Source organism: Chaetodon auriga, chromosome 11, assembly GCF_051107435.1.
Source record: "Chaetodon auriga isolate fChaAug3 chromosome 11, fChaAug3.hap1, whole genome shotgun sequence".
In the NCBI taxonomy this organism is placed as follows: Eukaryota; Metazoa; Chordata; class Actinopteri; order Chaetodontiformes; family Chaetodontidae; genus Chaetodon; species Chaetodon auriga.
In genome coordinates this window covers 13,376,516-13,403,081 of record NC_135084.1, presented here as the reverse complement: position 1 = coordinate 13,403,081, position 26,566 = coordinate 13,376,516, and the positions used below count along the sequence as shown (strand labels likewise).

Here is a 26,566-nt window from a genome sequence, read left to right as displayed (position 1 = left end):
GAAAATGAGTTGTAAAAACTCCTAGAAATGTATTCTATGTCATTTTCATGAGCATATTATTTTACATCTTTTTTTTTTTTTTTTACATTCTTAAGTTATTAATTGCCTATGTATTTTGGCCAACAAATTCCAACTTGTATTGTAATGAGCTAATATCAGTTCTAAAGACACCCGTTTGAATTTTTGTACTAAAGTAAACCCATTGTTTCTGTCAATGTTGTGAGTTTGCTCCTAATGTCGGGTCGCTGAAAAAGTGGGCGGCCACGTTTCAAGCGACATCCATTTTTAAGGTTTGTGATTGGTGGAGCTCACGCAGCCTTTGGGAGGCGTCGCCTGCCTACGAGACTGTACTGAGGGAAGCACCCAGGTCACGCTATTAGCAGCACAACCGCGTTTTCACACCGGTTAAGGTGATTGCAGCGTGTCCAGGCAGCCATGGCTTCTGAAGAACCAAAAGCAAAGAAACAAAAGCTTTCAGAGGAGGAGAAGACAGAGTCTCCGACCAAAAAGACTCCTGCCAAACTAAGGTGACCGAAAGCTAAAACAAAAAGCTAACAAAAATAGTTGTCTGCGGGGAGAGGACACGCGACCCTCCCCCGGTTTGTTCGCATGCTTTAAGTGTGCACAAGTCAAATGTTGACTTTTCGACGTTGACCCGAAAACATCATGAATGTGTGTGCGACATGCTGAGGTTTAAAATGCTGTTTTTTTTTTGAGACTATTACATGTCTGTATGAACCACCAAGGAAGGGGGAAGAGGTCACATTGATTAACAACAGGTGTAAAGTCCTTTGATGAGGTTATCGTTTAACATGCTGCTACACAATTTAATATTAGCACGCTAATGAGGATCGGAGCCGTTATACGGCGCTGCTGTCAAAGCACGGCCTTTACCTTTAGCATGCTTTCTGTTCAGCCTGTGTGCCAGCAGCTAATCTAAGTGCAACGTGACCACCACCTGCCCCTGTGTGTTTAAAAGCAGCAGAAAGAAATACTTGGGATGGATCTGTGCACGTTCATTCAGTGCCAAGGATTGCTTCGCTGCAGAGAAGTCTGCAGGATCCATCCCGTACCAGCTCCCAAAACGATGAATCGCGAAGTAGTCACGTGGCCGTGAATATGTTAAGTTTGGATGTTTTTTTTCCCCACATCCTGCACGGTGCATCCCTCTCCGACTTCCCTTATACTCAACTCAGCTGAGACCAGCTGCTGTCATATCACGCTGTTTCAATTGCCTCTGTCATCTGCACGCTACTCACGCTGTAATTTAGCTGCAAAACAGTGAGCGGATTGAACCTAGATTTTGCCAGACAAGCCAATCGCCACACAGGGACAGACTGTCCTGGCCCTTCCTCCTTCAGATGCATCCAATCAGTCATTCCCGAGTGGGAGGGGCTGTGGTTGCAGGGGAAAATCGACCTGCCCCCACACAGAGCTGAAATTGTTAAGTTTTTGAATGCTTAGCGCTTTCTGAGCCGATTCTAGGTTGCTCAACAGGTTTGTCACTATCTAGCTGGTAAACAGAGGAACACCATGTCTTCTGCAAGGTAAGACCAAACTGCCATATAGAGAATGAATCTTAAATGGAGACATGGGCTCAGGTTTAATGTAATTGGCTGCATAAGCCCAGTACTCATTTGACTGCATATGAGCAGATGTATGTGTTGTGGAAGTGATAGTAAGGGTGTGGTATTGGTTTGATTCTTTTCGGCACCCGAAACCCATCACTGCCGGGTGACAGCGTCTTTCTTCTGCTCTCTTTTTCAAAAGCTCTTCTTCCGCCTCGCTTCTTCTTGCTGTATTTCGCCTTGTCCTCAGGCGAGTGCAGACAGAAAGGCTTCATGGGAAACGTTGCAGGCACATGTTCCTGTGGTGGTGGCATCTGTTGGGGGTTGTGTGCAGAGACTTGGTCCATGTGGGGTTTTCCCAGAAACACTGATGAGGTTGTGGTGACATCAAGGACTAGCGTGAAGACAAAACCAGGGCGCAGATGTGATGCGCGTATTATTAACACCCTGCCTCAGTCCGTTGGTGTTTTTGCGGTATTACGCATGGATCAGTCAGTGTTTGCTCACAGAAAAGCTAAAGTTACAGACTAACCCACAGCCTGCAGTCTGTTACTGATGTGTCAGGCAAGTTCCAGTGGGATTGTTGTGTGTTGACACAAAATGCAGAGGTGCCTTTAAGTGTCGGTCTCATTTTACTGTGACCTTGCTGTTTTAAAATGTTTTTTTGGCATCACAAGACTTTGATATTCAAACCCTGTGCTCAGTTGAATGCCTCAGGAAAGAACAGACCGCACAAACAGAGAAACGCACACACAGCCTGCTGCTGTCATGTTTCTTTGCCATGAATGTCATAACCGACTGGGTCCTCTCTTCAGACCCTGTTCACTTTATTTTGTAATGTTTTGTTGCTGACACGCATGTTTCAGACCTAAATCTCTCAGATGTGTGTCGTTTCTGCTTTTCTGTCATGTGTGAATTGAAGCTTTTAAGTCATGTGGTTGAAGTCACATGAAAACAAAACTGTGGGTTTTGCAACATTATGGTCAACACTGGGCTCAAAACCCAGCGAAATGTGCCTTTCTACGCTGTGCTGAAAGGATGGCTGTAACCGAATCGACCAACCAGCCTAAAGCTATAACTGACTCAAATCAAAGTGAACTTACCTGTTCCCCTTATTACTGTCATTCCAGTTGAGACAGTGTCAAAAAACACTAATCTTGCATTGAGATAAAGGACGATGGTTTATCCACGCTGTGGTGTGAAAGCCAAACCTCAAAGAGCTGTGTTTTTTTTGTCTTTTGTGTTTTAACTCTTAATCTTTATGTTTCAGCCCTAATTCACTCTTTGGGATGGGAAACCCATTACTGGACATCAGTGCTGTTGTGGACAAAGACTTCTTGGACAAGTAAGTTAAAGGACTGAAGCAGTAGACTAAACTTCTTGTCCCCTAAAGAAAGTACTGTCATCAGTCATTGTCGTCCTCACTGCTGGTTGGCTTAGAAATGCTCAAACTGGTTTTAAACTAAGTAGTTGCTGGAGTGATTTGTCAAAATGTCTTTTAAATGAAAAATTTAAACATTTACCCTAGAATTATAAAGGCAAGGAAAATGTTAGATGAGCTGTATTTTGTAAAAGATGTGGAGGCTAAGTCCATCTTGTTGCTGCCATAAATTCTCCATAAAGCACAGTCACAGTCAGATCAAGTGAGATATGGACATTTGGAGCCCGTGAAATCACCCCAGTGATGGGCTGACCAGAAGAGAAACAGGCTTATATGATGTTATTTGATGAATGAAGATACAAGATAATGATATTACAAGAGAGCAGAGTGCAGCAGAGCAGACTGATAGGAATTAGCAGAGCTGCATATCCATCTGATCTTTCGCTGTATTACATTTGTGAGGTTGACTTATCGGACTGTCGTAGCCGAGTCAAACGAGCAAACAGTGCTGCCCCTGGTTTGGTCGGGTTCACATTAGGAATGATTGTTTATCAGTGTAGTTAAATAGTGTCTGCTAACACATCAGCATGAGACTCAACAATTCCCCTTTTAAATTGACTTTTAAAATGTGGGGTTTCTGCCAAAGCAGTGGTCCTTACTTATGCTGCAGTCATCAGCATGTTTTATTTACCTAATACTTTATCTACTTTGTACTTTATGAAGCAGTGGGACCCTTCAGCAAACTTACGCAGTCAGAGGTGCAGTTTTCTGATCTGGCTGACCAGGTCAAAGGGTTGCAGCTCAGAGTCCACTCTCAAACCACTTGCATAAACTCCAGGATTAGAGCTAAACCAGCCAACCACACTTCTAATTCAGTCTCACATGGAATAAAGCGGACTGCACCTGAATCCCCTACCTGTCTTTGCCTTTCTCAGAAAATATACTCTGTTCTGCATTATTGGCCAACATATTGATTTGGACTGAGTGGTGGTAGGTAGTACACAAAGGCGCTTTCATGTTTCAATGGCAGACTGATTTCATTAATCATCTGCTCTATAGCAGTGAATGACCCATTCACAGTGTCACCACTGTGTCTGCTTATCGTCATAAACGTAATCCAGATTCTTATTGTGTGTGCAGTCTGTTGATTTCCCCATACACAAATTTGTGGACTTTGACTTTGCATAGGTTTCCAATGACTTGGAAAAACTAATGCCTCTTTTTCCTCCTTTAATTATTTGCAGGTACACTCTGAAATCCAATGACCAGATCCTGGCTGAGGACAAGCACAAAGCACTGTTGGTATCTCCTACATTAGTCGACTATAGGTTGTGGTAGAGCTGTTCCACATTCAATAACAGGGTTTGTAGTCCGCGCAGGTACGACATGAACGTGTCTCAATTGTTACCAGGGTTGGTCCACTCTGTGCTGGAGTGGACCAGTGAAAACAGGCCCACACCAGAAATCTCCACAGTTGACCTCCGTTCCCTTTTAGACGACCAATGGCAGAGCAGAAGATCCAGCACAGAGGCAGTCTCAGCCAATAACAAACCAGGACACTTCACCTCCCAGTCCCTCTGAGACAAGAGCAGAAAGCAAACATTTAGCAGCAGGCGATAAGAAAGTCGAGTGTGACTGTGTGTGTGAGGGGATTGAGCTGATGTTTCCTGACTGTAGAATGGCTGTGTGCTCCTCTAGAAATAAGTCTTTTACATTAGCACTAAAGCTTGTTATGATGTAAGATACTTACATTTACACTTTGTTCTTAAGGAGAGAAAACATTTTATACAGCCAGATGTTTACATTTAAAAGATAAAGCCAACTTATATACAACCACTAAAGATAATTACACCTCTATATATTAGTTATGTGAGGGATGATTCTTGTCAGGAGCTCATTGAGTAGAGGGCTTGGATAATAGTGAAGCCACTGATCACTCAAGCACAGTATGAGGCTGCAAGTCTTGACACATGTATTGACTTAAGCAATTCTGGCCTTTCTTGTTTTAGTGCTCAGGGCTAAGTACTAATATCTTGGAAGTTTCCCCCAAAACAGTGCAAGCTGAATAAAGATAAAGAAAGGGGAGATCATGTCAGTAATAGACGGTCACATTCACTCCATTCTTCTCACCATCTCCCAGATGTGTCCCCCTCTGTCACCTCTGGCTCAGTCTCAGGACCTTGAACAGCAGTCAGCCGGTTATACTTTCCAATGAACACACTGTCTCCAACTCTCAAATAAACCGTGCAAACATGTCTGCGTGTAGGTTGATACGATGGCTATATTTAGACACCATAACAGGGCAAATTGAGATGGTTTCGCCCTAAGTGGAACATCAAAGTGCTGCTTCTGTCATCGTGTTGCGTAACAGGCGTAAATGCTTCACATAGTATAGACAGTGATCAGTCATGCATGTTTTGAATGTTTTACCTGGAAGAAATGTGCCTTCTACAGAACGCACAGCACAATACTAGATGAGGTTATTTGCGGCCATCAAACCACATCCATCACCATGCATACAGAACACACCACAGGGGTGAACTCAGTAAAAGCAGCAGCCATGCAATGCTGTGCACCACATCCAGTCCTCTGAAGGTTTTAATGTTCAAGTTATCTATATGTGATGAATGATTTAATTGTGGCAATGTATGAAAGTAAATAAGACTTAAAGAATCTGACATCAGTGCCAGACAGACAGTTTTCTCAGTACTCAAAAATGTGTTCGGAGCCATAATTGACACTTCATGTGCAGTGAGGTTTGAAACTGCATTCATTTAGCAACTGAAAGGAATGGACTGGAAGTTTCAGTGTTGCATAAGTGAACAAACTGGGCAGGAGTCTTCTTTTGGAAACATGATTTATAGGAGTGACATGTTTGTCTGTGTGTAGATTTGAGGAGCTAGTGAAGAAGTTCAAAGTGGAGTACCACGCTGGAGGAGCCACACAGAACTCGATAAAGATTGCTCAGGTCAGTCATCTGCACACCAGCTTCCTGCTCTGAGAAATCTTTGTCTGATATCTGAGTGGTGGTCATGGACTGATCAGAGCTGTTGTCACTTTCTTTAGTGGATGATCCAAGAACCCCATAATGTCGGCACGTTCTTCGGCTGCATTGGCAAAGACAAGTTTGGAACCATCCTGAAGCAGAAGGCTGAGGAGGCACACATTGACGCACACTATTATGAGCAAGATGAAGAGCCCACAGGGACGTGTGCTGCTTGCATCACCGGGGATAACAGGTGGATAATTATGATGATAAACACACAGTATGATAATGTGTTGTAATCTTTTCTTTCTCTAATTCTTACACCTCTTTTTTTCCTCCTCTCAGGTCTCTGGTAGCTAACCTAGCTGCTGCTAACTGTTATAAGAAGGATAAGCATCTAGACCTGGAAGAAAACTGGAAGCTGGTGGAAAAGGCTAAAGTCTACTATATTGCAGTGAGTAGTAGGTGCAAACTACTGTACGTTGTGGCATTTACTTAAGTCATGCATTGTCACTTCACCTTTGTAACCACCAGAGGGCCCAGAGAGCAGGACGTTATTTCACGTGATTCATTAGAGCTCATGAAGACATTAAAAAAGCAGATCAGTCGTGATCCAGTGTCACCGTATGCCTCCAGGGTTTCTTCCTGACTGTCTCCTTGGAGTCCATCCTGAAAGTGGCGAAGCACGCATCCGAAAATAACAAGCTGTTTTGCCTGAACCTCTCTGCGCCCTTCATCTGCCAGTTCTTTAAGGATAACCTCATGCAGGTTTTGCCCTACGTCGATGTGCTGTTTGGCAACGAGACGGTGAGTCACGCTTTCACACAACAGATACTCTGCACGGTGGCTGCATGTGCCTGTGCAGCGCTCAGTGTCCAGCAGGTGTTGATGATGAGCACATCTTTATGTGTAAAACAATCTCTTTTTTTCCCCTGTGTGTGTCTCTGTGTGTCTGTGTGTTCCTCAGGAGGCAGCTGCATTCGCTAAAGAGCAAGACTTCGAGGTGAGTGGCCTGACTTATTAGTACTGCATTTTTCATGAATTTCCTGCATCATCAGTTGGGTTTGTTAATGTGTGTTTTGTCTGTAGACCAAAGACATTGCGGAAATCGCCAAGAAAGCGCAGGCTTTGCCCAAAATCAACACAAAGAGGCACAGGATGGTAGTGTTCACTCAGGGAAAGGATGAAACTACTGTGGCCCTCAGTAAGATGTCCTTTTATTTTGTCTTTTTCCCTCCATATGTTACTCTGATGTCTCCCAGTCTCTTGTCCCCTGTTAGACGTATGCGGTAGATGTATTATTTTTCTTGTCTGTTCAGATGACAAGGTTGAGACATTCCCTGTACTGAAAATTGACCCCAAGGACATTGTCGACACAAACGGTGCAGGTGACGCCTTTGTAGGAGGTAAGACTTTCCTGCGTTTTATATTTGATACAGCTCTAGGTTGCTTGTTGTCTTTCCCGCCTTTTCTGTGGATCCCTGTTCAGGTTTTCCCTCTGTGGTGCAGGTTTCCTGTCTGAGCTGGTCCAGGAGAAACCACTGGAGCAGTGCGTGAAGGCGGCACACTACGCCGCCAACGTCATCATCAGACGAGCAGGTTGCACCTTCCCAGAAAAACCCGACTTCAACTGAGGACTCGCGGACAACTTTGCCTTCAGCCTTGAACCTCATACTCATGTGGCCATACAACTCATGATCTCCACTATTTTCTACAAATAATTACCCTCACTTCTCGTAGCCGTCTTCAATCAGCCATCCGTCCACATCGTCCGTCTAATTTCTTAGCGATCTTTAGTTGGTGCCTCCTGACGTGTGTGCCTGTCTCTGTGTTCTCCACTTGGGGCCACTAGAGGATCATGCAGCCAAGAGTCAAGGGAAGATTTGTTTCTACATAAATGACCATAAAGGAATCATGATAATAACCGCGGGATGTGCTAATTTTGCTTTAGCTACAGGATCTAAATGGAAAGCCTTGTTTTCATGGACAGTTGTTTTGGGATTGTTTTTAAATGTGTTTCGGCTCTGACGCTGCTGCACTGATGCCCATCAGACTCTGCTGCGAGCACGCGATGATATCTCACGAGTTTCTTCCCCCTCAGACAGAACCAAAGCACCAGAGGTTAATTCTACAGCGGGAGGACATGTCATACACAAACAGACGACTGATGAATAAAACACCACGATGAAGGGAGGTTTTGGATACTGCTTTGAAATGTGCAGTAGTGATTTGTTTTAGACTTTTTTTTTAACATCAGTTATTCCTTGTTCTCATTATTGGCATTTAATTTAACAGGCCAGTTATGAAACAAAATGCTTCCTTCCTTTAAATGCAGACTTTTTAAATGTCAGAGTCTCTGTCCACTAAGTCCTGTGACTGCTGTTAAACGTCAGCTTTACTGTCAACGTGCAGAAACAACATCACTGTGGAAATCTGTTTTTGTGGCAGGCGTTTCCTTTTTTTGTTCTTGAAGTGTTTTTTAATGTTTGCAGAGGCCTACAGGTGTTAAGTGAAACTGCATTTTGCCTGTGCAGGGAAACTAGTCCAGTGATGGGCAACCAGAGGCTTGTGTGGCAGGAAATGGACACACAGCAACAACATGTGGTAAAGATATCATGTTTGAATGGTTTGTCAGAGGAGTACAGGGGGCATTAAAACTGACCTCAACTCTTTGGTTTATTTTTCACCTGAGTTCATGGCCTTCGTTCTTTCTGGTAGTACGTTGATCTCTTGCAATGCCACAGAATATGCAAGAAAACTTGAGGACTGTCCGCTGTGTTAAATCATGTTAATGAAATATACATTTTCACCTAATCAGATATCTGCTACAGATGACTAACGGGTCAGGGTCAAACCATCTGTCCCTGAGTTTGTGTTATACATCTGCACAGCAATGAATACTTGAATACAACTCACCTTAATGTAGACCAGTGTTTCTCAAACTGAGGGATGAGAGAGCCACTGCAGGACCTGAGGGAGGGGGGCGTGGATGATTAGGTGAAATACATGGAGAGAAACAAAGTAGAATATGATTTATGTGGGGGAAAATAAGCAAGTGGGCTGACGCGATCGTGCTGACCTTTATTTCTCTAAAATTCAACGTGGATTCTTTTTTTGATTGGTTGCTTCCTCAATTATTGTTCGTGATTGATTAGAATCATGGGTGGGAGGCATTAACTCTTTTGGCCTTTGAAGGGGGCATGCCAGAAAAAACACTGATAATAGACCTGCATGGTACTAAAATGATGCTGTCCCTCTGTTCAATAGGCTGTTTCTTTGTATCTTCATGTACACCAAGAAGCCTTATGTGACATTTTGTTCCTGGTCTCCGTAGCACTCAAGTTGCCCGTCTCTGCACGAATGTGATGACTGAAATTCACAAATAAAAGTTTGAAGGTTGATGGTACTACTTATTCACTTTTCTGTTTTCTTTTTAAATATTTAACAACATTTTCAGATCTTTTTTATTCCCTTGAAATGAGATTCTTAGAACACAGATGAAGGCTACTCAAGTACAAATTTGAGGTACTTGTACTTTACTTGAGTCTTGTCTTTTCATGCCACATTCTGTCTGTACTCTGCTACAATTCACAGGGAAATCTTTTTATGTCACTACAATTATTTGACCATTTTAGTTCAGTTACTCTGCAAATTAAATATTTTTTGCATGCAAAATATATGAAGAGCTTAGAAAATATGATATTTTGCTTGAAGTTGTATATTGGTATGTACAGGTAGAGGTAAACAGTGGATTAATCAATGTTTTTTTGAATTATGTTCATTTGTTTTGAATAATCTTGAGATTTGCACTATTGGTTGGACAAAGCAAAGCACTGTGGGCTCTGGGCAGCTGTGATGGCATTTCTCACTATTTTCTGAATTTTTACAAATGAAACAGCCGATTAATGCAGAAAATAATCAGCAGATTAGTCCATCATGAAAATACTAGTGAGAGAATAGCTCCATCTCAGCAAACTACAACAGTGAAATTCTGCTTTTATATAATAATGATAACCTAATTATATAATACATAAAAGTCTAACAGTGGTGGGGACATTTTTCTGCATTGAGTACTTTTACTTAAAATACTGTCAGTAGATTTTCCAAACCATATTTATTATATTTTACAAATATTTTATTTAAGTAACAGTTTCAGTGCAGGACTTTTCCTTCTAACACAATTAGTGGGTTATTAGTGCTTTTACTTAAGGATCTGAATACTTGCTCCAACATACTGATCAGTACCAGCATTGATATGACATCAATAAATGACTAAAAAAATAAATCAATAAAAAAAAAAGCTAATACATCAGGATTTGACCTTTAGACTGACATGACATGGTTGTGAAAATCAAAGCACCATTGTTAAAGAAACGTAAAGAACATTTTGCATTTCTGAGATGAAAAGAATAATTAAAGTAGTAAACAGGCAAATGATCTATCCATTGTGTCCTATTGGTCTTGCATCTCTGTTTTTAGCCTCATCCTCTCCTCCTGTAACGTGATGTCCAGGGCTCTGAGCTGTTTCAGGAAGCCATGATTGGGCAGGATGCAGCGGCGCTGGCGCACATGCTCGATAGCATCCACCACAGACAAGCTGTGATTCATCATCAGGTACGCCAAGACCAGAGTCGCTGACCTGCTCCGACCCATCACGCAGTGCACCAGCACCTTGTCTAGCACAGATGAAGAAAAGATGGATGGATTCATTAGGAGCGTGACAGTGGATCTTCTCCAGAGAAAGAGATTTTCATTTCCTCCAAGACTTACTCTGTGGCTGGCTGAGGGCCTCGTGGATGAACTGGGCTGCAGGGCAGAAGTACTGGGAGATGTTAAAGGTGGGTTTGTCATCAGCCTCGACACCACAGTACTGGATGTCCATGCCGCAGTAGTAATCAGCACCAGTCAGCACGTTATTCCACTTTCCCTCTGCTGCATTTAGGACGTGTGTAATACCTAGATCTCTCAGGCCGGGACGCTCCAGAGCTGTCTTCCTGCAAAACACAGAATCAACATGAAGCTGCCATCATGAATTTTGACACTTGCTTTGTGTGTGTGTGTGTGTGTGTGTGTGTGTGTGTGTGTGTGTGTGTGTGTGTGTGTGTGCATTTACTCACTCATCCCCAATGTAGATGTTGGGCCAGACCTGGTTGACATGTGCATACTGAGCCCCGGTGCCAGTCCAGAAGAGCTGCTCCAGGTCCAATGTTCCGGGCGTGATGTAATCACTGTCTGGGTCCACCCGCACCGCCGTGTACGGGTTCCTGCTCTTGGACTTCACCACACAGGAGGACATGACTCACCTGTGCTGCCCAGAAAACACACACACACAAACAAACAAACACTGGACTCTTAGTCAGACAACACAGGACACCTTAAGTCACCATAAGAGGATTCATGATTGGCTATTATCACTATTTTTTGAAATTATATAGATCAATCAAGAAAACAACAATCAGTTCAATTGAAAATCAATATAATTGTTAATTGCAACCCTCAGCTACAGTACAGCACCCAGCTATGCCAGCTATATGGAGGATGTAGGGTGTAAGTGCATGGAAATGGATTTCATGCATTTCACTGATATTTAAAAGTAAAAAAAAATTCATGAATCAAGTAATTATGCATAGATTCATTTATTTTGGGATCTATACTTAAATGAAAAAAAATCAATCAAAATTAAATTGTTCTTCAATAACAGTGTGACAGTAAAGTTTTAGTTTAGTTTTACTTGGTTTCACATATAAATTCAAATTCAGTTACTCATGTGGCGTTCTGGGGTTTTCTTGAGGCAAAACTTCACAGCATCAGCTGTTGGATGTAACACGAGCTCTCCACGGCATCAGAAGTCATTTCCTTACAGTCACCTCACACAAGTTCAAGTAAGAGAGTTATTGTTCACTGCCATGACAGGTCAGTAAAGTGAGTACAGCAGAGTGTCCCTTAAATGATAATAGATTTGAAATAGTAATAATGAATGGAATAGTACAGAACCAGGGGACCAGTTAATGAAACAACATACAAAAATAATCCCTTTTATTTGCTCTTTGAAAACATTTGAGAATTTATTTTTTTTTAAGGAATGTATTGTGAAATTGATCAACTAGTTAAACTAGTTAAACAAATGAATTAACTTATTAGTTTCCTTTATTTTGATATTCATGAATCTGAATTTATAACTGAGATGTTTATCAATGGACACCTTTAAACCTTTCTTTTGTTAATCTCTCAGTTTATTGCTCATTTATATAAACTAATACTATCATACTCATTAACTTGCAAAGATATTCAACACACTCTTCAACACAAGTAGTGTTGTGATGGTTAATGATGAGCTGGAGGCGACCATGATCACACACTGATGTCCGTTTACTCTCCAGGTTGATTGATATAACAAGGTAATAATAAAGTACCATAGTAGAAAAAAATGACTTACCTCTCTTTTGTTAAAGCGTTAAATCCGTTCCCGAGCAGGATCACAGAACAGCACGTCAACAACTCCTTGCTGGATGTGTGTGCATGTGTGTGTGTGTGTGCGCGCGCGCACGTGTGTGTGTGTAGGTCTACAAAGACCTTCCTCCACAGTAAGCATAAAGGCTGAAAGACAGATCTGGAATGGTAACTGCAACTGCTCTGTCAGACTCTGTGTTTAAGGTGATATTTTTAGGCAGCTGGGCCACAACACCTGACCTCATCACACACACACACACACACACACACACACACACACACACACACACACACACACTTTCTCACATGTGATATGTGATCTGAGTCCTGTAATGTGACAGTGATTGCTTTCCTTTGGCCTTTATGGTAAGGAAACACAATGAATCATGGGAAACGATGCCAGAGAAGTTTAGTAAGAGCGGCATGTTGCAGTATTGTCATTATAAGAATGCCAGTAATGTGTGGACAGGTGTGGGATTAGTCAGCATTCTTCAGTGTGGAGTTATTTCTGGACACGTAAAACTTAAAGCGTCTATGAGACACACAGATGACATTTCTGTTTCCAGAAAGTGTGGATTCAACAGGTGCCTGACTCAGACTAAAGTCTGTTCATTGTCATCATGTGTCATTGTGGTCCTGTCTGCTCTGTGGACTGAGGCTCAGGTCCAGCTGCCTTAGCTGCTCCAGAAATCCAGAGTTGGGTCCAATGTCTCGGTTCAGACGCACAGCGATGATGGCCTCCGCTAACGACAGGCCCTGACAGATCATCAGATATGCCAGAACCAGGGCTCCAGAGCGACTGACCCCCATGGCACAGTGCACAAACACCGTCCCTGGAGGATACATCGATTAGTTTATTTAATTAGCTTATCTTTGATTTATGTTTGACATTTGTTTGTCTAATTCTGATGCATTATCTTTACACAATGAATTCTGCTGTCACCAACCGTTTTTCTTCAGAGCACTGTCTATGAACTGTGCGGCAGAGCTGAAGAAAGGTCCGAGGTTAAACTCCGGATGGTCTGCAGCTTCAATACCGAGGTATTTCACATCAAGGTCGCTGTAGAACTGCTGACCTGTGTTGATCCGGTGTCGACCTGCTGCAGCATTCAGTATGTGAGTCACGCCCAGAGACGAGAGTGTGGCTTTATCTCTCGCCACAGACCTGCAGACCACATCACATGAATTGGGGGAGGTCTTTTTTCCTTTATTGTATAGTGACAGCTGAAGAGAGACAGGAAAGGGGGCATGACATGCAGCTAAAGGCTAGACTCAAAACTGTCTTTGGTACATGCACTGTACAAGTGAGCTACTAAGGCTCCCATGGCTGTGATTTTTGTACTCACTCATCTCCGATGTACAGGTTGGGCCAGACTTGGCTGACAGGTGCCACTGGCTTCCTGTTCGTCCACAGAATTTGCCTCAGCTCTGTCACAGATGGTGTTTCCTCCCCCTGGGCTGACTGACCTCTGCAGTGATAAACACGTGTGTGTGTGTGTGTATGTGTATGTGCATATGTTGATATTTCTGGCTCTGTGTGTGTCTTTACAGTGTTTGGGCCTGTCGTCGCCTCCTCCTCTCCCTCTCAAGGCTCATATCGAGGCCTCGGAGCTGCTGCAGGAAGCCTGGGTTGGGGCAGATGTCTCTGTGCGGCCTGACGGCAGCCACCGCCTCCTGCAGCCTTAGGCCCTCCACAATCATCAGAAAGGCCAGCACCAGTGTTGCAGAGCGGCTCACACCCATCAGACAGTGGACAAACACCCTTCCTGGGACAGGGATATTTGCTGTTACCTTCAGCATCAGATATGCAGCAAAATGTTAACTTTATCAGCTACACCTGCACAATCCAGTGCAATCCAAAACAGCAGCTCTGCCATCACATCTAAGTGTGACTGACTTGCCTCCCATGGCCAGTGCAGCTCTGATGTATCGTGCTGTTGGATAAAAGAAAGGACTAAGGATGAATTCTATTGCATCATCAGCCTCCACCCCATAATAATCCACTGTCATGTCTCTGTAGAAACGTGGGCCAGTGTTGACGTAGAAGCAGACTCCAGGTCCGGGGTTTGGAGGTCCATGAGCCGCATTTACAATGTGAGTTATACCCAGACTGTGGAGAGTGCCCTTGTCTCGAGCCGCCACCCTGAAACACGATCACACATTCATATCTGTATGAGTGAAGGATGTTATATGTATATAGATGTGTGTGTGCTCATTACTGTGTGTGAACCTACTCGTTGCCAATGTAAAGGTTGGGCCAGACTTGATTGAGGTGTCCAGTTGGTCTCCTGTCAGCCAGCAGGAACTCCTGCAGCTCTGAGACAGAAGGGGGTTCATATGGTGGATCCCTAAGAGACATACTGACACACACACACACACACACACACACACACACACACACACACACACACTCAAACAAACACAGAGTCACATTTCCATAATTTTTGGAGACATTACATAGATTATCATTTCTCTCTTAGAGACTCACCCTAACCACTCGTTGCCTAATCCTAACCATTCCCCTGACCTTAATCCACATCTTCACACTAAAATTTAGTGATTTATGTTGTGGACTTGTTTTGTCCCCATAAGGAAAGCGAGTCCCCACAATGTGACTGAGTAAACAGATTTACTAAAAGTAAAGTAAAATTCTATAAGTATAATCAGGACTGTTATATTTCTATATATTATATCAATATGTTATTATTACCCGCATTTGTATTGAAGTGAAAAGAACAATATTTAGTGGAGTAGAAGCAGAAAGTGCCATGAAAAGAAAATACTTAGTTACATTCCATTATTGACGCACAAAAAACAAAAAGCATAAAGTGTACTAGCTGCTCACCTTTACATGTTCTGTAGATGTTAAATTGTTTACAAAGTTTTCTTTACAATATTCTCACAATTACCTTTTCTGAGAAATATAATGCATATATTCATCTTGAGTGGCAAAGCCAGAGATGACAGAAAGAGCAAATAAAACCTAACAAATCCCCAGACTGACCGGTTTTTGCTGAATCATATGAACTTACCTCCATTCGAGTCAGTGCAAACTCTTCTGCTACCGCGCTCGCTCTTATTTGTCTATAAACACTCAGACCCACATGTAACTGTGGCCTGTTTCCTTTTATAACTCTGTAATCATACACTCAAAAACATCCTGCAACATGCATTTATCTGCAGTTCGGGCGCTTAAAACACATTTAATCCACTCTGACTACGTGCCTGAAATGTCACTCTTATGGACAACAATGTGGCATTGTCCTGTGAACTTTAACATTAGCTCAGTTTCCATGACCGCAGACTTGTTATGTAATACACCGCTGTACTGCATGTGTGTCTACCCAGGAGCCTGCTGCTCTGCTCCTTTAAGAAATGTGATCGAGGCTGTGAATAACATTCACCAGTGACATGTTGACTTCGGCTTTTCCATAAATCAAACATGTAGGTTGGGCTCACTGCGTGTTGTAACAAGAAGAAAAATGGATGGATGGAAGAATAACAAGGTACCTTATTATCAAAGTTCAATGTTGTTAAAAAGTGTAATGTGCATAACACACAACATTCATTTTATGTTCATCCAGCCAAAATATTTCAATGAGATAAAATGTCATAAAATATAAATAAAATGTCTTTAATGCACATGCACAATGACACATAATGCTGCATTTACAAAGCTTGTGGACACTGACAAGTAACATTTGAATGCAGTTTGAATATGAAAAACAAACCTCAATATGACAGTGTAATTGGATATTTACATTTCACGACACGTGGTCACACAGAAGTTAATAAGTAGACAACCTGAGAAATAACCACCATCAAGCTCACACCTATAACATATATCGTACACAGTCTGATAGCAAATCATTATTTACGGATAATGTCCATACTGATTACGGTGGAGTGTGACATAGAAACACATGGAAAGAGATGGAGGTCTTGAGGAGACTAATGGCTAATGTACTGAAGCAGGTGTCAGAGAAGAGGACACAACCTCCGCTTGACTGTCAGCTGTTCATCCAGCCTGATGAGGAGCGACAGGAAATTCTGGTTGGGGTAAATGGGTCGTTTTTGCATGACGCGCCTCAGAGCATCTCTCAGAGAGAGGCGCTGCCGCAGCATCAAGTACGCCAGGACCAAAGTGGATGACCGACTGATGCCCATGATGCAATGCACCAGCACTTTTCCTGTAAAGCAGGACGGAGAATGTGAAAGAAAATAGAAGAAATGTACAGAACTATAAGCGTTTTGATGGGACGGTGGGTGTCACATTCACATTCTGTACCATCTTTGGTCTTCAGGCCTCTGTGTATGAAGTCAGCTGCAGGTTTGAAGTACTGACTGAGGTCAAAGCGGTCTGAATCCTCTGCCGGGATGCCAAAGTAAACGCAGGTGCTCCCGTAAAAACTCTGGTCCCCGATGCTGCCCTGCTTGGAGTGCGCTGCATTCAGGACATGAGTGATGCCAAGCTTATGTAACGTCTTTCTATTCTGTGCTACGGCCCTGGAAACACACACAAAAAAACATGCACACCAGGAATAAAGAGGAAACATCCAACTGCAGGCTAATAATACTGATCAGTTTCTTTCTTGCAGAGCTCATGAAGGTTTCCCTGCAACAGACTCAACAAACACAAGGCACTCACACATTTCCTATGAACAGGTTCGGCCAGACTTCATCCACTGGTGTCAGCTCCAGTGTGCAGGCATCCAAGATGAGCTCTAGCTCTTTAATGAGCGCCAGGTCCCGTGGCTGGTTGCTCCCTGACATTCTCCCTGGACAGAGAGTGCTCCTCCAGCGGACCCCAAAAACTGCTCCTGATGCCTGTGTCCACTGTCCCGCCACCGCCAGAGTCTACAGCTCAGTGAGGGACACGAGCAGGTGGCTGTTTGAATGCCGCTTGGCTCCAAAATTAGCTCTGTGTGTTCAGCGAGGACTCTCTGACTGGATGTAGAGTTATTTAACATTGCTGTTTTATTGATTGCTCTGTTCACTGATGCCAGTGGTCCAGGGTGGGGGTGGGGGAGACAGGGACTTTCTGTGTCACCACTGAGGTCACATCAGGAGAGGGCAAGGGAGGGGAGGGAGGGACACAGTCGAACTGTTTAGTGCATACATACAGTAAATGGTACAAATGGAGACAGTCTTGCATGGTGTTGGGCTAAATGAGCACATTGACTTCTGCTGACTAGGGGAGGACAATTCTATGGTTTATTTTGTTCATTTTGCTTCATTTGACCTTTCGGCCTGCAGTTTTCGGTCCAGGTCTATAAGCTGTCGCTGGAAGCCTCTGTTTGGGAAAATCCAGCGTTTTTGTTGCACACAGCGTGCAGAGGACAGGAGGCTGAGGTGGTGATGAATCATCAGGTAGGCAAGGACCAACGCAGCTGAGCGACTCACACCCACAGCACAGTGCACAAACACCTTTCCTGGGAAACACAGAGGACACAAAGACAACACAGGGCGTTTCTATGCAGTGTCACCTGTAGAGAGATGTGTGGCAGCTTGCAGTACCTCCTGACGTCAAAGCCTGATGAATGAACTCAGCAGCAGGGTAGAAAAAAGGTGAAAGGTCAAATGTTGGCAGGTCGTTGGCCGGGACTCCGTAGTATTTCACTGTGGTTCCATAAAAGTCATCACTGCCCTTACAGCACAGCTTTCCATGCGATGCATTCAGAACATGAGTAATGCCCAGCTGCCAGAGGCCGAGCTTGTCATGAGACATAAACCTGAGACAAATACCAAATTTTATTAAGTCTTTCAACAATTCAGACACACATACCTGAACAAGGTGCAGGATACTCACATGTCTCCCAGATACAGGTTGGGCCACACTTCATCTCCATGGCGGCATGAGCGTGGAGCTGAATGTAAAACCTCCTCCAGCTCCTGGAGAGAGGGGATCTCCCACATCCTGATTGGATCCTCGGTCACACACGTGCACTTTTGCTCCTCTTGTGGTTCTGTGTCGGTGACATTTCTCTGCTCAGAGTCTTGTGGACCACATGTCACCTCAGAGGCAGCACCTGGGGCTGGTTTCCTGTCGGCCATCTCTAAGTTTTAGAGGGCGTTATTTCCCTCAAACTAAATCTGGCCGCTCCCTGTTGCCTTTGCTGTGGCTGCTGCATCACTCGGCCTCTGACTGGCAGAAACAGGTGGTGCAGTTTAGCACAGTCATACTCTCAGCCAAACTCTCACTCATGGAAATGTATTTACAAATACATTACTGGTTTTAAAAACAGCACAAATTCAAACAGTCCATCCAAAAAAAAATAAAACAAAATGAAGTAAAATTATTGAATGAATCCACTTTTTCTACGTGTTTGTGGAGAAACCTGTAAACTGATCTCAGTGTAGTTCCTGAAGGCGGCCAGCAGATGTCAGTGTGCTTAAAGCAGCAGCCCTGCACGAGGCCACCGGCTCCTCTTTCCAGGTGTTGTTTATTCTTACCTCTTCCTGTTTGCTGTTGCCTAGTTGTCAGAAGCATGTTGTCCGTGAGAAAGTGCTGCGAGTTGAGACGAGCACAGGCGGCTCACCCACACCCTCTGACGGCGCAGTGACAGAGGATTTCTGGTAAGAGAGGAAACTTCTGTTTGATTTTCGCTTTAAAAGTCACTTTGAAACGACTTTATCTACTTTCTGCGACTTAGTTTGTCCTCATCCGAACATCCACTCTCCACTTTTTTTTTTGTCTGTGTGAAGACAACAATGTTTGAACTTTTCCACGTAATGATAGAAGTGTGATTTTAATCTCTCAGAATTGATCTCACGCTGGAATGAAGCAGTGTGTCGCTGCATTGTGACCCTGTGGTGAACAGACTATGAGCCCTTTGTCAAGCTGTGTGTGTGTGTGTGTGTGTGTGTGTGTGTGTGTGTGTGTGTGTGTGTGTCTTTCTCTCTCTCTCACACACACACACACACACACTGAAGGGCTTTCTCTGTCACAGCTGTGTGTCACTGCTCACTGTGACTCACTGTAAGCCAGCCAAACAAGCTGACATGGCTCTTATGAATCCCTAAGTAAAGCCTCAGGCAGAGAAGCTGCAGGATGTTGCCAGTAAAATGTAGAGGTGATTAAATATAGCCGATTTCTGTGTGAGGGGAGCAGCAGCGGCCACACAGGTGAGTTACTTTAGACTTCAGACATGCACATGTTTAATGCTGATCAGCTGATTAGCTGTTACTGCTCTGCATGGATCCTCCACTGCCGGCCGGCTTTAGTTGGTGTGATGAGCGTTCATCAGCAGCCTCAGCTTCAATCTAATTTCCTCCTGTTTCTGAAATAGCTTGTTGATACTGTGATGTCATGTCAGGTGTGACTGTTAATCTAAGGGTGATACTCCTCAGAAAACATGAGTAGTAGTCCACCACAGGTGATGGAGCATAAGCTCAATTCAACAGTCAGGACTTTAGACCAGAGGTGGATGAAGTATTCAGATCCTTTACTCAAGTAAGGTACTTCTACCACACTGTGAAAGTACTTCACTACAAGTAAAAGTTCTGCAAATCCTTACTTTAGTAGAAGTATGTGAGTATTATGAGCAACATGTGGTTAAAGTATGAAAAGTAAAAGTACTCACTGTGCAGTAAAATGTATGTTGCATTTTTCTGCTGTGTTTGAAGTTAAGCTTATTTTAGCTACTTTGTTTAATACTGTACCATACTCCATAAGACCATCATCTGTTTGTAGAGTCACCGTCCTGTGAGAACCACGTATCTGTAGAAAGTCAACTTGTCATGAGCTCAGAAAAACCCTCTTTCAGCTTTGTGGCGATGCACTTTCCTGCCAATCCAAGAGGAAGTTTTTAATAGTTTATTTAGCTGAAGAAGCAGGAGAACTTCCTCAAGTAATAAAGGAAAACTGCATCCTTCAGTTTATCAGAAATGTTTCAAAATCAACAATTTTGGAGATACATGGTTTTCGCTGGACAGGAGGGGTATGAAACATTGTAACCTGACAAGTAACTTAAGCTGTCAGAGAAATGTAGTGGAGTAAAAAGTACAATATTAGCCTCTGAGATGTAATGGAGTCGAATTTAAAGTTGCATAAAATGGCAATACTCAAGTGAAGTACCTCAAATTTGCACATTTATTGATATTTAATCATAGTAATAAGTCTAATAAAAAGCCTTTGTGCTATCTAATGCATTACTGGAAACTGCAGGCTGCTTACTACAGTCATTATAAGGCTGTATCTGCCGTCCAATCAGCACGTATCGCGCACATTGAGCAGTGAACAGGAGTACAGTCAGTGCTGGCTGAGCCTCGCAGACCTTTGGAGCAGTAGGGAGCACAGGGCGAGCAGCGCTGTGCCGAGCTTATCAGAGGCCAAAGGATAAACCCGAGAAAAGCACAGAGCAGAGAGTCAGCGTTTCATCAGTTCCCGACTCCGTCTGCGGATGAGGAACCGACTTACTCTGCTTGTTTTGTGTAAACCCTGGATGGTCAGTGACTCCCTGTCTTTCAGTATGAAATGACACCTATGGAACAGAGAGGATGATCACGCTCAGTTAGGTTGAATTCCTGTTTTGGTTTGACACATAAAACACAAGCTCGCTCTATGTGGATCAGTGCATGGTGTTAGAGCATGCATACACTGTCAGCTGCTGATCTAGTGCACAGTCATAGATCTGAACACAGATGATGTAATAGCACTGAGTAGCCTGCAGTGTGTAGTGCTTAGTCACAACAAATAAGAGCACAAACAAGCAGATTACCTCTACAGTACACCGACTGATGTCCTGATCAGTCAGAGTGCAACATTTCTGCCACAGGATGTATTAATGACTGTATTTCAGTCATTTTTTTTATGAGTCATTTTTGTCATTTATTAAGCAAAAGTGCATTTTTTTTCCATTCCTCAAATGTCAGATTTTGCAGCTTTTCTCTGTTTTATATAATTGAGGACTGCAGCTAATGACTCTTTTTATCATTTAGTCTATTTGCTGTCAAAAAATGGAGCTCGGCTGTTAACCAGAACCAAGAGGAGAGAGTACATTAGTCTGGTTTTAGGTGCTCTGCAGTGGCTTCCTGTGTAGAATTGATTTTAAGGTCCTCCTTGTACACAAAGCCCTTAATGGGTTAGGACTAAGCTACGTTCCTAAATCCTTTGTTCACTATTTGCCTTTAAGAACGCTGCGATCATCTGCTGCTGGTCTATTGGAGGTTTCCAGCAGCAGCTTAAAGAAAATCAGGGATGCAGCCTTTGTCCATTACGCCCCAAAAGCTCTGGAACAAAAAAGAAAGCTCAAATTATTAATTCATTAATTATTTGCCAACTATCTCAATAATAGATCATTTGCACAAATGCCTGAAATGTGATTATTCCTGTGAGGATTTCTGTGTTTCTCTGTCTTCTATCAATGTAAACTGAGTCTTTGGGTTTCAGACTGTTGATTGAATAAAAGAAGACAATTGAATGCATCACACTGAACTACACTGGTAAAATGTCTGTCATTTAATAGACCAAACAACGAGTTGATTGAGAAAGTAAATGGAACAGCAATAGATAAGTAAAGTAATTGTTAGTGGGAGCTGAACTCATTTATGCCGTCGTGATTAATAGTATGCAAATTGGGAGAGTGACGAAGACGCTGACGAAATCAAGAGGTGAAAACAGTGCAGACACAAATGGTGCTCAGTTATCAAAAGTTAATTATCAGGCACTCCGTGACTTAACGCTGTGTATGTCCGTATCTGCAGGGGCATGGCACTGTCAGAGGACAGTGTGAGTGCCTGGAGCTGTAAGCAGGTGGCCCAGTGGCTGCAGAACGAAGGTTTTGGGGAGTATGTGGAATTACTGTGCACCCAGCACCGCCTGGACGGCCTCAGCCTCCTGGCTCTGACTGAGGCCGACCTGCGTGGGCCCCCGCTAGGCCTCACTGTGCTGGGAGACATCAAGAGGCTGATCATTGCCCTCCGCCGGCTCCAGAGACAGAACCAGGCCCAGCTGGAGGAGCTGGGTCTCCGGCCTACAGACAGTCTCCCAGCTGGGCTCTCGCAGGGCGCCGCAGGGGTTGAGTGGAGCTGCGACAGAGCCGACAGGAGGCATAACGGAGGTGAGCGCTCGTGTAACGGGACTGAGCTGCGGCTGAGGAGCGGTGATAGATCTGGATACGGTTCAGGAGCGGTGCTGTGTCACATACACTCCAACGGGAGGTGTAGGCAGCACCTGGCGGGTAGATTGGACCCAGAGGTTTGGAAGACGGTCATCAGTTCCTTGTATGTTTTTTTTGTGTTTGGATTCACATCTTTTGTCATGGTCATCGTACACGAGCGTGTCCCTGACATGAGGACGTACCCGCCACTGCCTGACATATTTCTGGACAGGTACATTATCAGTGCATGTTGAGCAACTCCCAAGACTCCACAGTTCATGCACACATGCTCTTATCACTCATGTCTAATCTACACACTGATATGCATGTTTTTGCACTCTGACAGCGTTCCCAGAATCCCGTGGGCTTTTGCAATGGCTGAAGCCTGTGGTGTTATCCTGTGTTACATGTTTCTGTTGATCCTGCTCCTTCACAAACACAGGTAGTCCACAGTTCACGCTATTCCCATCACTGATGCTCTCGCTCTTCATCTAAATGACTGCAGGTTATGAGGTACCTGGTGAGGAATGGTTTGTGATGTTTGTGTCTCTATTTCAGGTCCATTCTCTTCAGACGGCTGTGTTCTTTGATGGGAACTGTGTTTTTGCTTCGTTGTTGCACCATGTTTGTTACCTCGCTCTCTGTGCCTGGCCAGCACCTGAAATGTGCCAGTAAGGTGGGGAGCACACATGAGACTATGTGAAGAATAAATACGGTTTGCCATTGTCAGATCTCAAGTGGCCACTAACTGTTGTTGCTACTGGCAGCATTACAGTTTATTCTTGGCTCAGCTTCTCACTGTGATAATAGATGAACAGCTGCCGCTGTGAATCACAGCACGACTGAAAGCTGGTGTCTTTTGTTCCCCAGACGTACGGTGATACCTTGGGAAAGATACAGAGGGCGCTAGCTATCTGGAGTGGATTTGGGATGACTCTGACAGGCGTTCAAACGTGTGGAGACTACATGTTCAGCGGACATACCGTTGTCATCACAATGCTCAACTTTTTTGTGACTGAATGTGAGTGTTAATACTTTGGTTTGCCTCCAACTACAGAATGTAGGGCTTCAGAGATTGTGTGACCTTTAGGATTAAGCTTATTCAGTATTTTTCACATTGTCAACAAATCTCATGAAAAGGTCAGAACCAACATTCTGCTCATCCATCTCTCTATACTGACTTCCCTGCCTTGTCTGTGGCTCTCAGTCCCCAGCCTGCTGGTTCCTATTGAAGAAGTCTTTAGAAATTGGTCAGCAATGTATGCAACTTAGTGTACTAAGGAGTATTTACCAGTAGCATGTAAATGTTATTTGTCATAATGGAGGGACATGTCACCCAGTGCAACAATGTGGCTCACTGATGTGTTATTAATAGTTGTTTTTTTTTTGATAACAGTGGAGTGCTATGGTACTGAGGAATAACCTGTGTTAGACACTGAATATGCTGGGCACTGTTGTTTGTAGCAAACGCTGCTTAAGCAGGAATAAATTGAGCCTTTGTTGGGAACTACTTTCAGCTGCGGACTAATACACGTTTGTTGTGCAAATCTGTATTTTTAACAGCAGGAGGGTGTAGATGGCATTGATTCAACGTAATTTCAGTGGCCTGTTGCACCAGCAGTATGCATGGTCTCTCTTAAGTTAGGGTGCAAAGTCCACACCAAACAGACATGGAAGCTTTTTACATACTAAAGCTGCGTCGATGTTTGGTTGCATCATGAAGATGTAAGGTTCATCTTAACGTACTATTCTCCTACTATACTACACTATTCTTGTACTACTCTATTCTTCAGTGAGAGTACTCTTATGCCCAGTTGTCTTTGAACAATTTGCTACAGAATAGTGAACAGGTTAACAGCTAAAAATGGCTAATATTAACCACAAAACAACAAAAATGTATGAAAACTAGGACGAAGCATTATGATTAAGCATTAACAATGCAGCTGTAATCTGCAGCAAGTGCAAAATTACAGTGACACCAACTGGTGAAACCGTCAACTACAACATGCTATATGCTATATCAGACTTTGGCGAGGAGGATCAGTTCACTGTTGGGTTTTTGTCTGTTCATGGGATTTTTTGACAGTATCAAAAATATCCACTATCATCAGGTCCTTTAATTCTCCCGTTCAATTGCAGACACTCCACGAACCTGGAATCTGATTCACACCATCTCCTGGGTGTTAAACCTCTTTGGGATTTTCTTCATTCTGGCGGCTCACGAGCACTACTCCATCGACGTGTTCATCGCCTTCTACATCACCACCCGCCTCTTCCTCTACTACCACACGTTGGCCAACACGCGCGCCTACCAGCACAGTCGAAGGGCGCGCATTTGGTTCCCCATGTTCTCCTTCTTTGAATGCAATGTGAACGGACCTGTCCCCAACCAGTATCACTGGCCCTTCAGCAAACCTGCCTTCATGAAAACTCTGATTGGCTAGAGTGTTCTTCCAAAGATCAGCGGGTGCAGTGTGCGTAGACTTTTTGCTTGAGATGCTGCTCCTCATCTTTGGATGGTTTTAAGTTTATTATGTGATGATTGTTTCCTCACTCTTGTACAACTGGATTCTCTTTATTTTGTCAATTGATTGTATGTTTAAAGGAATAGTTTGACTTTTTGGCAAGTATTGGAAAGTAAGGTGAGAAGATTAACACCACTTGCATTGCTGTCTGTTTAAATATGAAGCTGAAGCCAGCAGCTGGTTAGCTTAGCTTGGCATAAAGGCCAGATACAAAGGAAACAGTTCGCCTGGTTCTGTTAGTACCAACACCTTTAAGCTCTTTAAAGCCCATTGTTTTCAGTCTTTATGCTAAGCTAACCCGCTGCTGCCAGTCGTGCCATATTTAGCATGCAAACATGGGAACGGTCTCAGATCTTCTCATCTAACTGCACACAAGAAAGTGGAGAAGTATGTTTTCCAAAATGTTACTGCCAAGTCAAACAAAGAAATGTGGTTTATTGTGGGCATAAAAGCTGCAGGTGCAGATCATTTTCTTGGAGATTTATTTGCCTTTTGTCACTTTCTGCGTTCACGTTCCGCTTTGGGGATGTTTAAGGCTCACTAATGTTATTGTAGTGGTCTGTTGGTTATTAGTCTCACTCATCATTTAATGTGATGGCAGGTTGGTACTTGGTGACAGTTCACATGCTGGTTTGCTGCAAACAGATTTGACACCTGTTTGTTAGCGACTACCAAACGAGCAATTGCGTCTTTTGATGTGCAATGAGAAAACCACTTCCTGTTCTCCACTGAAAGAGCTTTGTTTCAGTCTTTTTTTTTTTTTTTTTCCAATTACGCTTTATGAAGTGAGCCCTGCGGCTTTGTTGTGTTCGATAATATAATGGCACCATTGGGATTGTGCGGCTTCTCACATTGACAGTTAAACTCAAGCAAATGTCAGAACATTTATTGTAATGTTCATTTCTGCCAATCAGCCCTAATTTTTTAAAATCTTGATTTGATACTGTGTTTTGGTTTTCTATTTTTTTACAGGTTGTTCATGATGTAATGAACATAGAAATGTATGGAGCTGGATTTTGTTGAAGCTTTATTGTCCACAGTTTTCCTCTCTTGCACAGACTTATTGTCATTACAGCTGTTGAGAAACACCTGGATGACAGAGTTTCAAAGTACATTGTTTACTATGTCATGGTTGATCCAAACTATATCTTTTTAATAATTGTTTACAATTTGTGACTTTATTTGCAATGCAATTAATTTATCTCAGCAATAAATGTTTACAGATAAGGAGAACAGTTTTTACATTTCAGACTTTCCTTGGCTGCTTTTTCACTAATGCATTTCTTTTTGCATTTGTTGAATAAAGTGGATTAAAAATATTATTGCAAATTCTAATTTCTTGTGAGTTCCTACTAAGAACTGATGATATCTGTCACAACTGGAAATGTCATGATTGAGCGAGGAGGAGTTTCCACACACATCAGCTTTGTGTTGACCAGGTCAACGATTCAATCTTAGGCCAAAGGCACTATTTGTTATATTATTATTAATAACTTTATTATTAGTCAGAGTTTTTGGTCATAGTAAACGATGAATCAGCAAATAAAGCCAAAATA

At 43.1% G+C, this 26,566-nt stretch overlaps 6 protein-coding genes and 1 pseudogene across 9 annotated transcripts; 2 read left to right on the top strand and 5 right to left on the bottom strand.

Moving 5' to 3' along the window:
• Positions 1 to 352: 352 nt before the first annotated feature.
• Positions 353 to 9,334, top strand: adka (adenosine kinase a). Of its 2 annotated transcripts, none has more exons than XM_076743532.1 (11): positions 353 to 527; positions 2,839 to 2,913; positions 4,194 to 4,247; positions 5,839 to 5,917; positions 6,016 to 6,188; positions 6,281 to 6,389; positions 6,572 to 6,742; positions 6,903 to 6,938; positions 7,025 to 7,139; positions 7,255 to 7,341; positions 7,445 to 9,334. In XM_076743532.1, the coding sequence occupies exons 1-11, from the start codon at positions 436 to 438 to the stop codon at positions 7,567 to 7,569; spliced, it is 1,116 nt and encodes a 371-aa protein (XP_076599647.1). In that variant the 5' UTR covers positions 353 to 435; the 3' UTR covers positions 7,570 to 9,334. The 2 variants fall into 2 exon arrangements, with proteins under 2 accessions (XP_076599647.1, XP_076599648.1); XM_076743533.1 differs by lacking the exon at positions 353 to 527 and adding an exon at positions 1,439 to 1,547.
• Positions 9,335 to 10,367: 1,033 nt separating this feature from the next.
• LOC143328154 (dual specificity phosphatase 29-like) lies at positions 10,368 to 11,231 on the bottom strand. The gene is made up of 3 exons (XM_076743135.1): positions 11,053 to 11,231; positions 10,706 to 10,929; positions 10,368 to 10,611 (listed from the first exon to the last, which is right to left on the bottom strand). The coding sequence occupies exons 1-3, from the start codon at positions 11,229 to 11,231 to the stop codon at positions 10,388 to 10,390; spliced, it is 627 nt and encodes a 208-aa protein (XP_076599250.1). The 3' UTR covers positions 10,368 to 10,387.
• A 1,772-nt stretch (positions 11,232 to 13,003) lies between these two features.
• Positions 13,004 to 13,883, bottom strand: LOC143328315 (dual specificity phosphatase 29 pseudogene; annotated as a pseudogene). Its single transcript, XR_013077805.1, has 3 exons — positions 13,732 to 13,883; positions 13,333 to 13,550; positions 13,004 to 13,218 (listed from the first exon to the last, which is right to left on the bottom strand). The product of XR_013077805.1 is annotated as a dual specificity phosphatase 29 pseudogene (transcript).
• A 47-nt stretch (positions 13,884 to 13,930) lies between these two features.
• On the bottom strand, positions 13,931 to 15,452 carry LOC143328075 (dual specificity protein phosphatase 13B-like). Its single transcript, XM_076742991.1, has 4 exons — positions 15,418 to 15,452; positions 14,620 to 14,745; positions 14,283 to 14,528; positions 13,931 to 14,147 (listed from the first exon to the last, which is right to left on the bottom strand). The coding sequence occupies exons 2-4, from the start codon at positions 14,742 to 14,744 to the stop codon at positions 13,931 to 13,933; spliced, it is 588 nt and encodes a 195-aa protein (XP_076599106.1). The 5' UTR covers position 14,745; positions 15,418 to 15,452.
• A 547-nt stretch (positions 15,453 to 15,999) lies between these two features.
• LOC143328076 (dual specificity protein phosphatase 13A) lies at positions 16,000 to 17,503 on the bottom strand. The gene is made up of 3 exons (XM_076742992.1): positions 17,034 to 17,503; positions 16,674 to 16,891; positions 16,000 to 16,575 (listed from the first exon to the last, which is right to left on the bottom strand). The coding sequence occupies exons 1-3, from the start codon at positions 17,156 to 17,158 to the stop codon at positions 16,364 to 16,366; spliced, it is 555 nt and encodes a 184-aa protein (XP_076599107.1). The 5' UTR covers positions 17,159 to 17,503; the 3' UTR covers positions 16,000 to 16,363.
• Positions 17,504 to 17,513: 10 nt separating this feature from the next.
• On the bottom strand, positions 17,514 to 18,439 carry LOC143328313 (dual specificity protein phosphatase 13A-like). The gene is made up of 3 exons (XM_076743388.1): positions 18,195 to 18,439; positions 17,903 to 18,117; positions 17,514 to 17,817 (listed from the first exon to the last, which is right to left on the bottom strand). Exons 1-3 carry the CDS (start codon positions 18,437 to 18,439, stop codon positions 17,609 to 17,611), a joined length of 669 nt encoding a protein of 222 aa, XP_076599503.1. The 3' UTR covers positions 17,514 to 17,608.
• Positions 18,440 to 18,870: 431 nt separating this feature from the next.
• On the top strand, positions 18,871 to 26,329 carry LOC143327755 (sphingomyelin synthase-related protein 1-like). 2 transcript variants are annotated; one of them, XM_076742222.1, is made up of 6 exons: positions 18,871 to 18,961; positions 22,091 to 22,717; positions 22,832 to 22,927; positions 23,044 to 23,161; positions 23,356 to 23,506; positions 24,625 to 26,329. In XM_076742222.1, the coding sequence occupies exons 2-6, from the start codon at positions 22,095 to 22,097 to the stop codon at positions 24,927 to 24,929; spliced, it is 1,293 nt and encodes a 430-aa protein (XP_076598337.1). In that variant the 5' UTR covers positions 18,871 to 18,961; positions 22,091 to 22,094; the 3' UTR covers positions 24,930 to 26,329. The 2 variants fall into 2 exon arrangements, with proteins under 2 accessions (XP_076598337.1, XP_076598336.1); XM_076742221.1 differs by lacking the exon at positions 18,871 to 18,961 and adding an exon at positions 19,365 to 19,510.
• The last annotated feature ends 237 nt before the right edge of the window (positions 26,330 to 26,566 follow it).

What these genes read in the sequence shown, in the direction of transcription:
- adka (XM_076743532.1), top strand. Translation starts at nt 436, where the DNA reads ATGGCTTCTGAAGAACCAAAAGCAAAGAAACAAAAGCTTTCAGAGGAG. An exon ending in AAGACTCCTGCCAAACTAAG is followed by an intron (nt 528 to 2,838) that starts GTGACCGAAAGC and finishes TTTATGTTTCAG; the next exon opens with CCCTAATTCACTCTTTGGGA. An exon ending in GACAAAGACTTCTTGGACAA is followed by an intron (nt 2,914 to 4,193) that starts GTAAGTTAAAGG and finishes AATTATTTGCAG; the next exon opens with GTACACTCTGAAATCCAATG.
- LOC143328154 (XM_076743135.1), bottom strand. Translation starts at nt 11,231, where the DNA reads ATGTCCTCCTGTGTGGTGAAGTCCAAGAGCAGGAACCCGTACACGGCG. An exon ending in AACATCTACATTGGGGATGA is followed by an intron (nt 10,930 to 11,052) that starts GTGAGTAAATGC and finishes TGTGTTTTGCAG; the next exon opens with GAAGACAGCTCTGGAGCGTC. An exon ending in GGCCCTCAGCCAGCCACAGA is followed by an intron (nt 10,612 to 10,705) that starts GTAAGTCTTGGA and finishes CATCTGTGCTAG; the next exon opens with ACAAGGTGCTGGTGCACTGC.
- LOC143328075 (XM_076742991.1), bottom strand. Translation starts at nt 14,744, where the DNA reads ATGTCTCTTAGGGATCCACCATATGAACCCCCTTCTGTCTCAGAGCTG. An exon ending in AACCTTTACATTGGCAACGA is followed by an intron (nt 14,529 to 14,619) that starts GTAGGTTCACAC and finishes ATCGTGTTTCAG; the next exon opens with GGTGGCGGCTCGAGACAAGG. An exon ending in GCACTGGCCATGGGAGGCAA is followed by an intron (nt 14,148 to 14,282) that starts GTCAGTCACACT and finishes TGTCCCAGGAAG; the next exon opens with GGTGTTTGTCCACTGTCTGA.
- LOC143328076 (XM_076742992.1), bottom strand. Translation starts at nt 17,158, where the DNA reads ATGTCAGGGAGCAACCAGCCACGGGACCTGGCGCTCATTAAAGAGCTA. An exon ending in AACCTGTTCATAGGAAATGT is followed by an intron (nt 16,892 to 17,033) that starts GTGAGTGCCTTG and finishes GTGTGTTTCCAG; the next exon opens with GGCCGTAGCACAGAATAGAA. An exon ending in AGGCCTGAAGACCAAAGATG is followed by an intron (nt 16,576 to 16,673) that starts GTACAGAATGTG and finishes CCTGCTTTACAG; the next exon opens with GAAAAGTGCTGGTGCATTGC.
- LOC143328313 (XM_076743388.1), bottom strand. Translation starts at nt 18,439, where the DNA reads ATGGCCGACAGGAAACCAGCCCCAGGTGCTGCCTCTGAGGTGACATGT. An exon ending in AACCTGTATCTGGGAGACAT is followed by an intron (nt 18,118 to 18,194) that starts GTGAGTATCCTG and finishes TATTTGTCTCAG; the next exon opens with GTTTATGTCTCATGACAAGC. An exon ending in TCAGGCTTTGACGTCAGGAG is followed by an intron (nt 17,818 to 17,902) that starts GTACTGCAAGCT and finishes TGTGTTTCCCAG; the next exon opens with GAAAGGTGTTTGTGCACTGT.
- LOC143327755 (XM_076742222.1), top strand. Translation starts at nt 22,095, where the DNA reads ATGGCACTGTCAGAGGACAGTGTGAGTGCCTGGAGCTGTAAGCAGGTG. An exon ending in CCTGACATATTTCTGGACAG is followed by an intron (nt 22,718 to 22,831) that starts GTACATTATCAG and finishes GCACTCTGACAG; the next exon opens with CGTTCCCAGAATCCCGTGGG. An exon ending in CTGCTCCTTCACAAACACAG is followed by an intron (nt 22,928 to 23,043) that starts GTAGTCCACAGT and finishes TCTCTATTTCAG; the next exon opens with GTCCATTCTCTTCAGACGGC.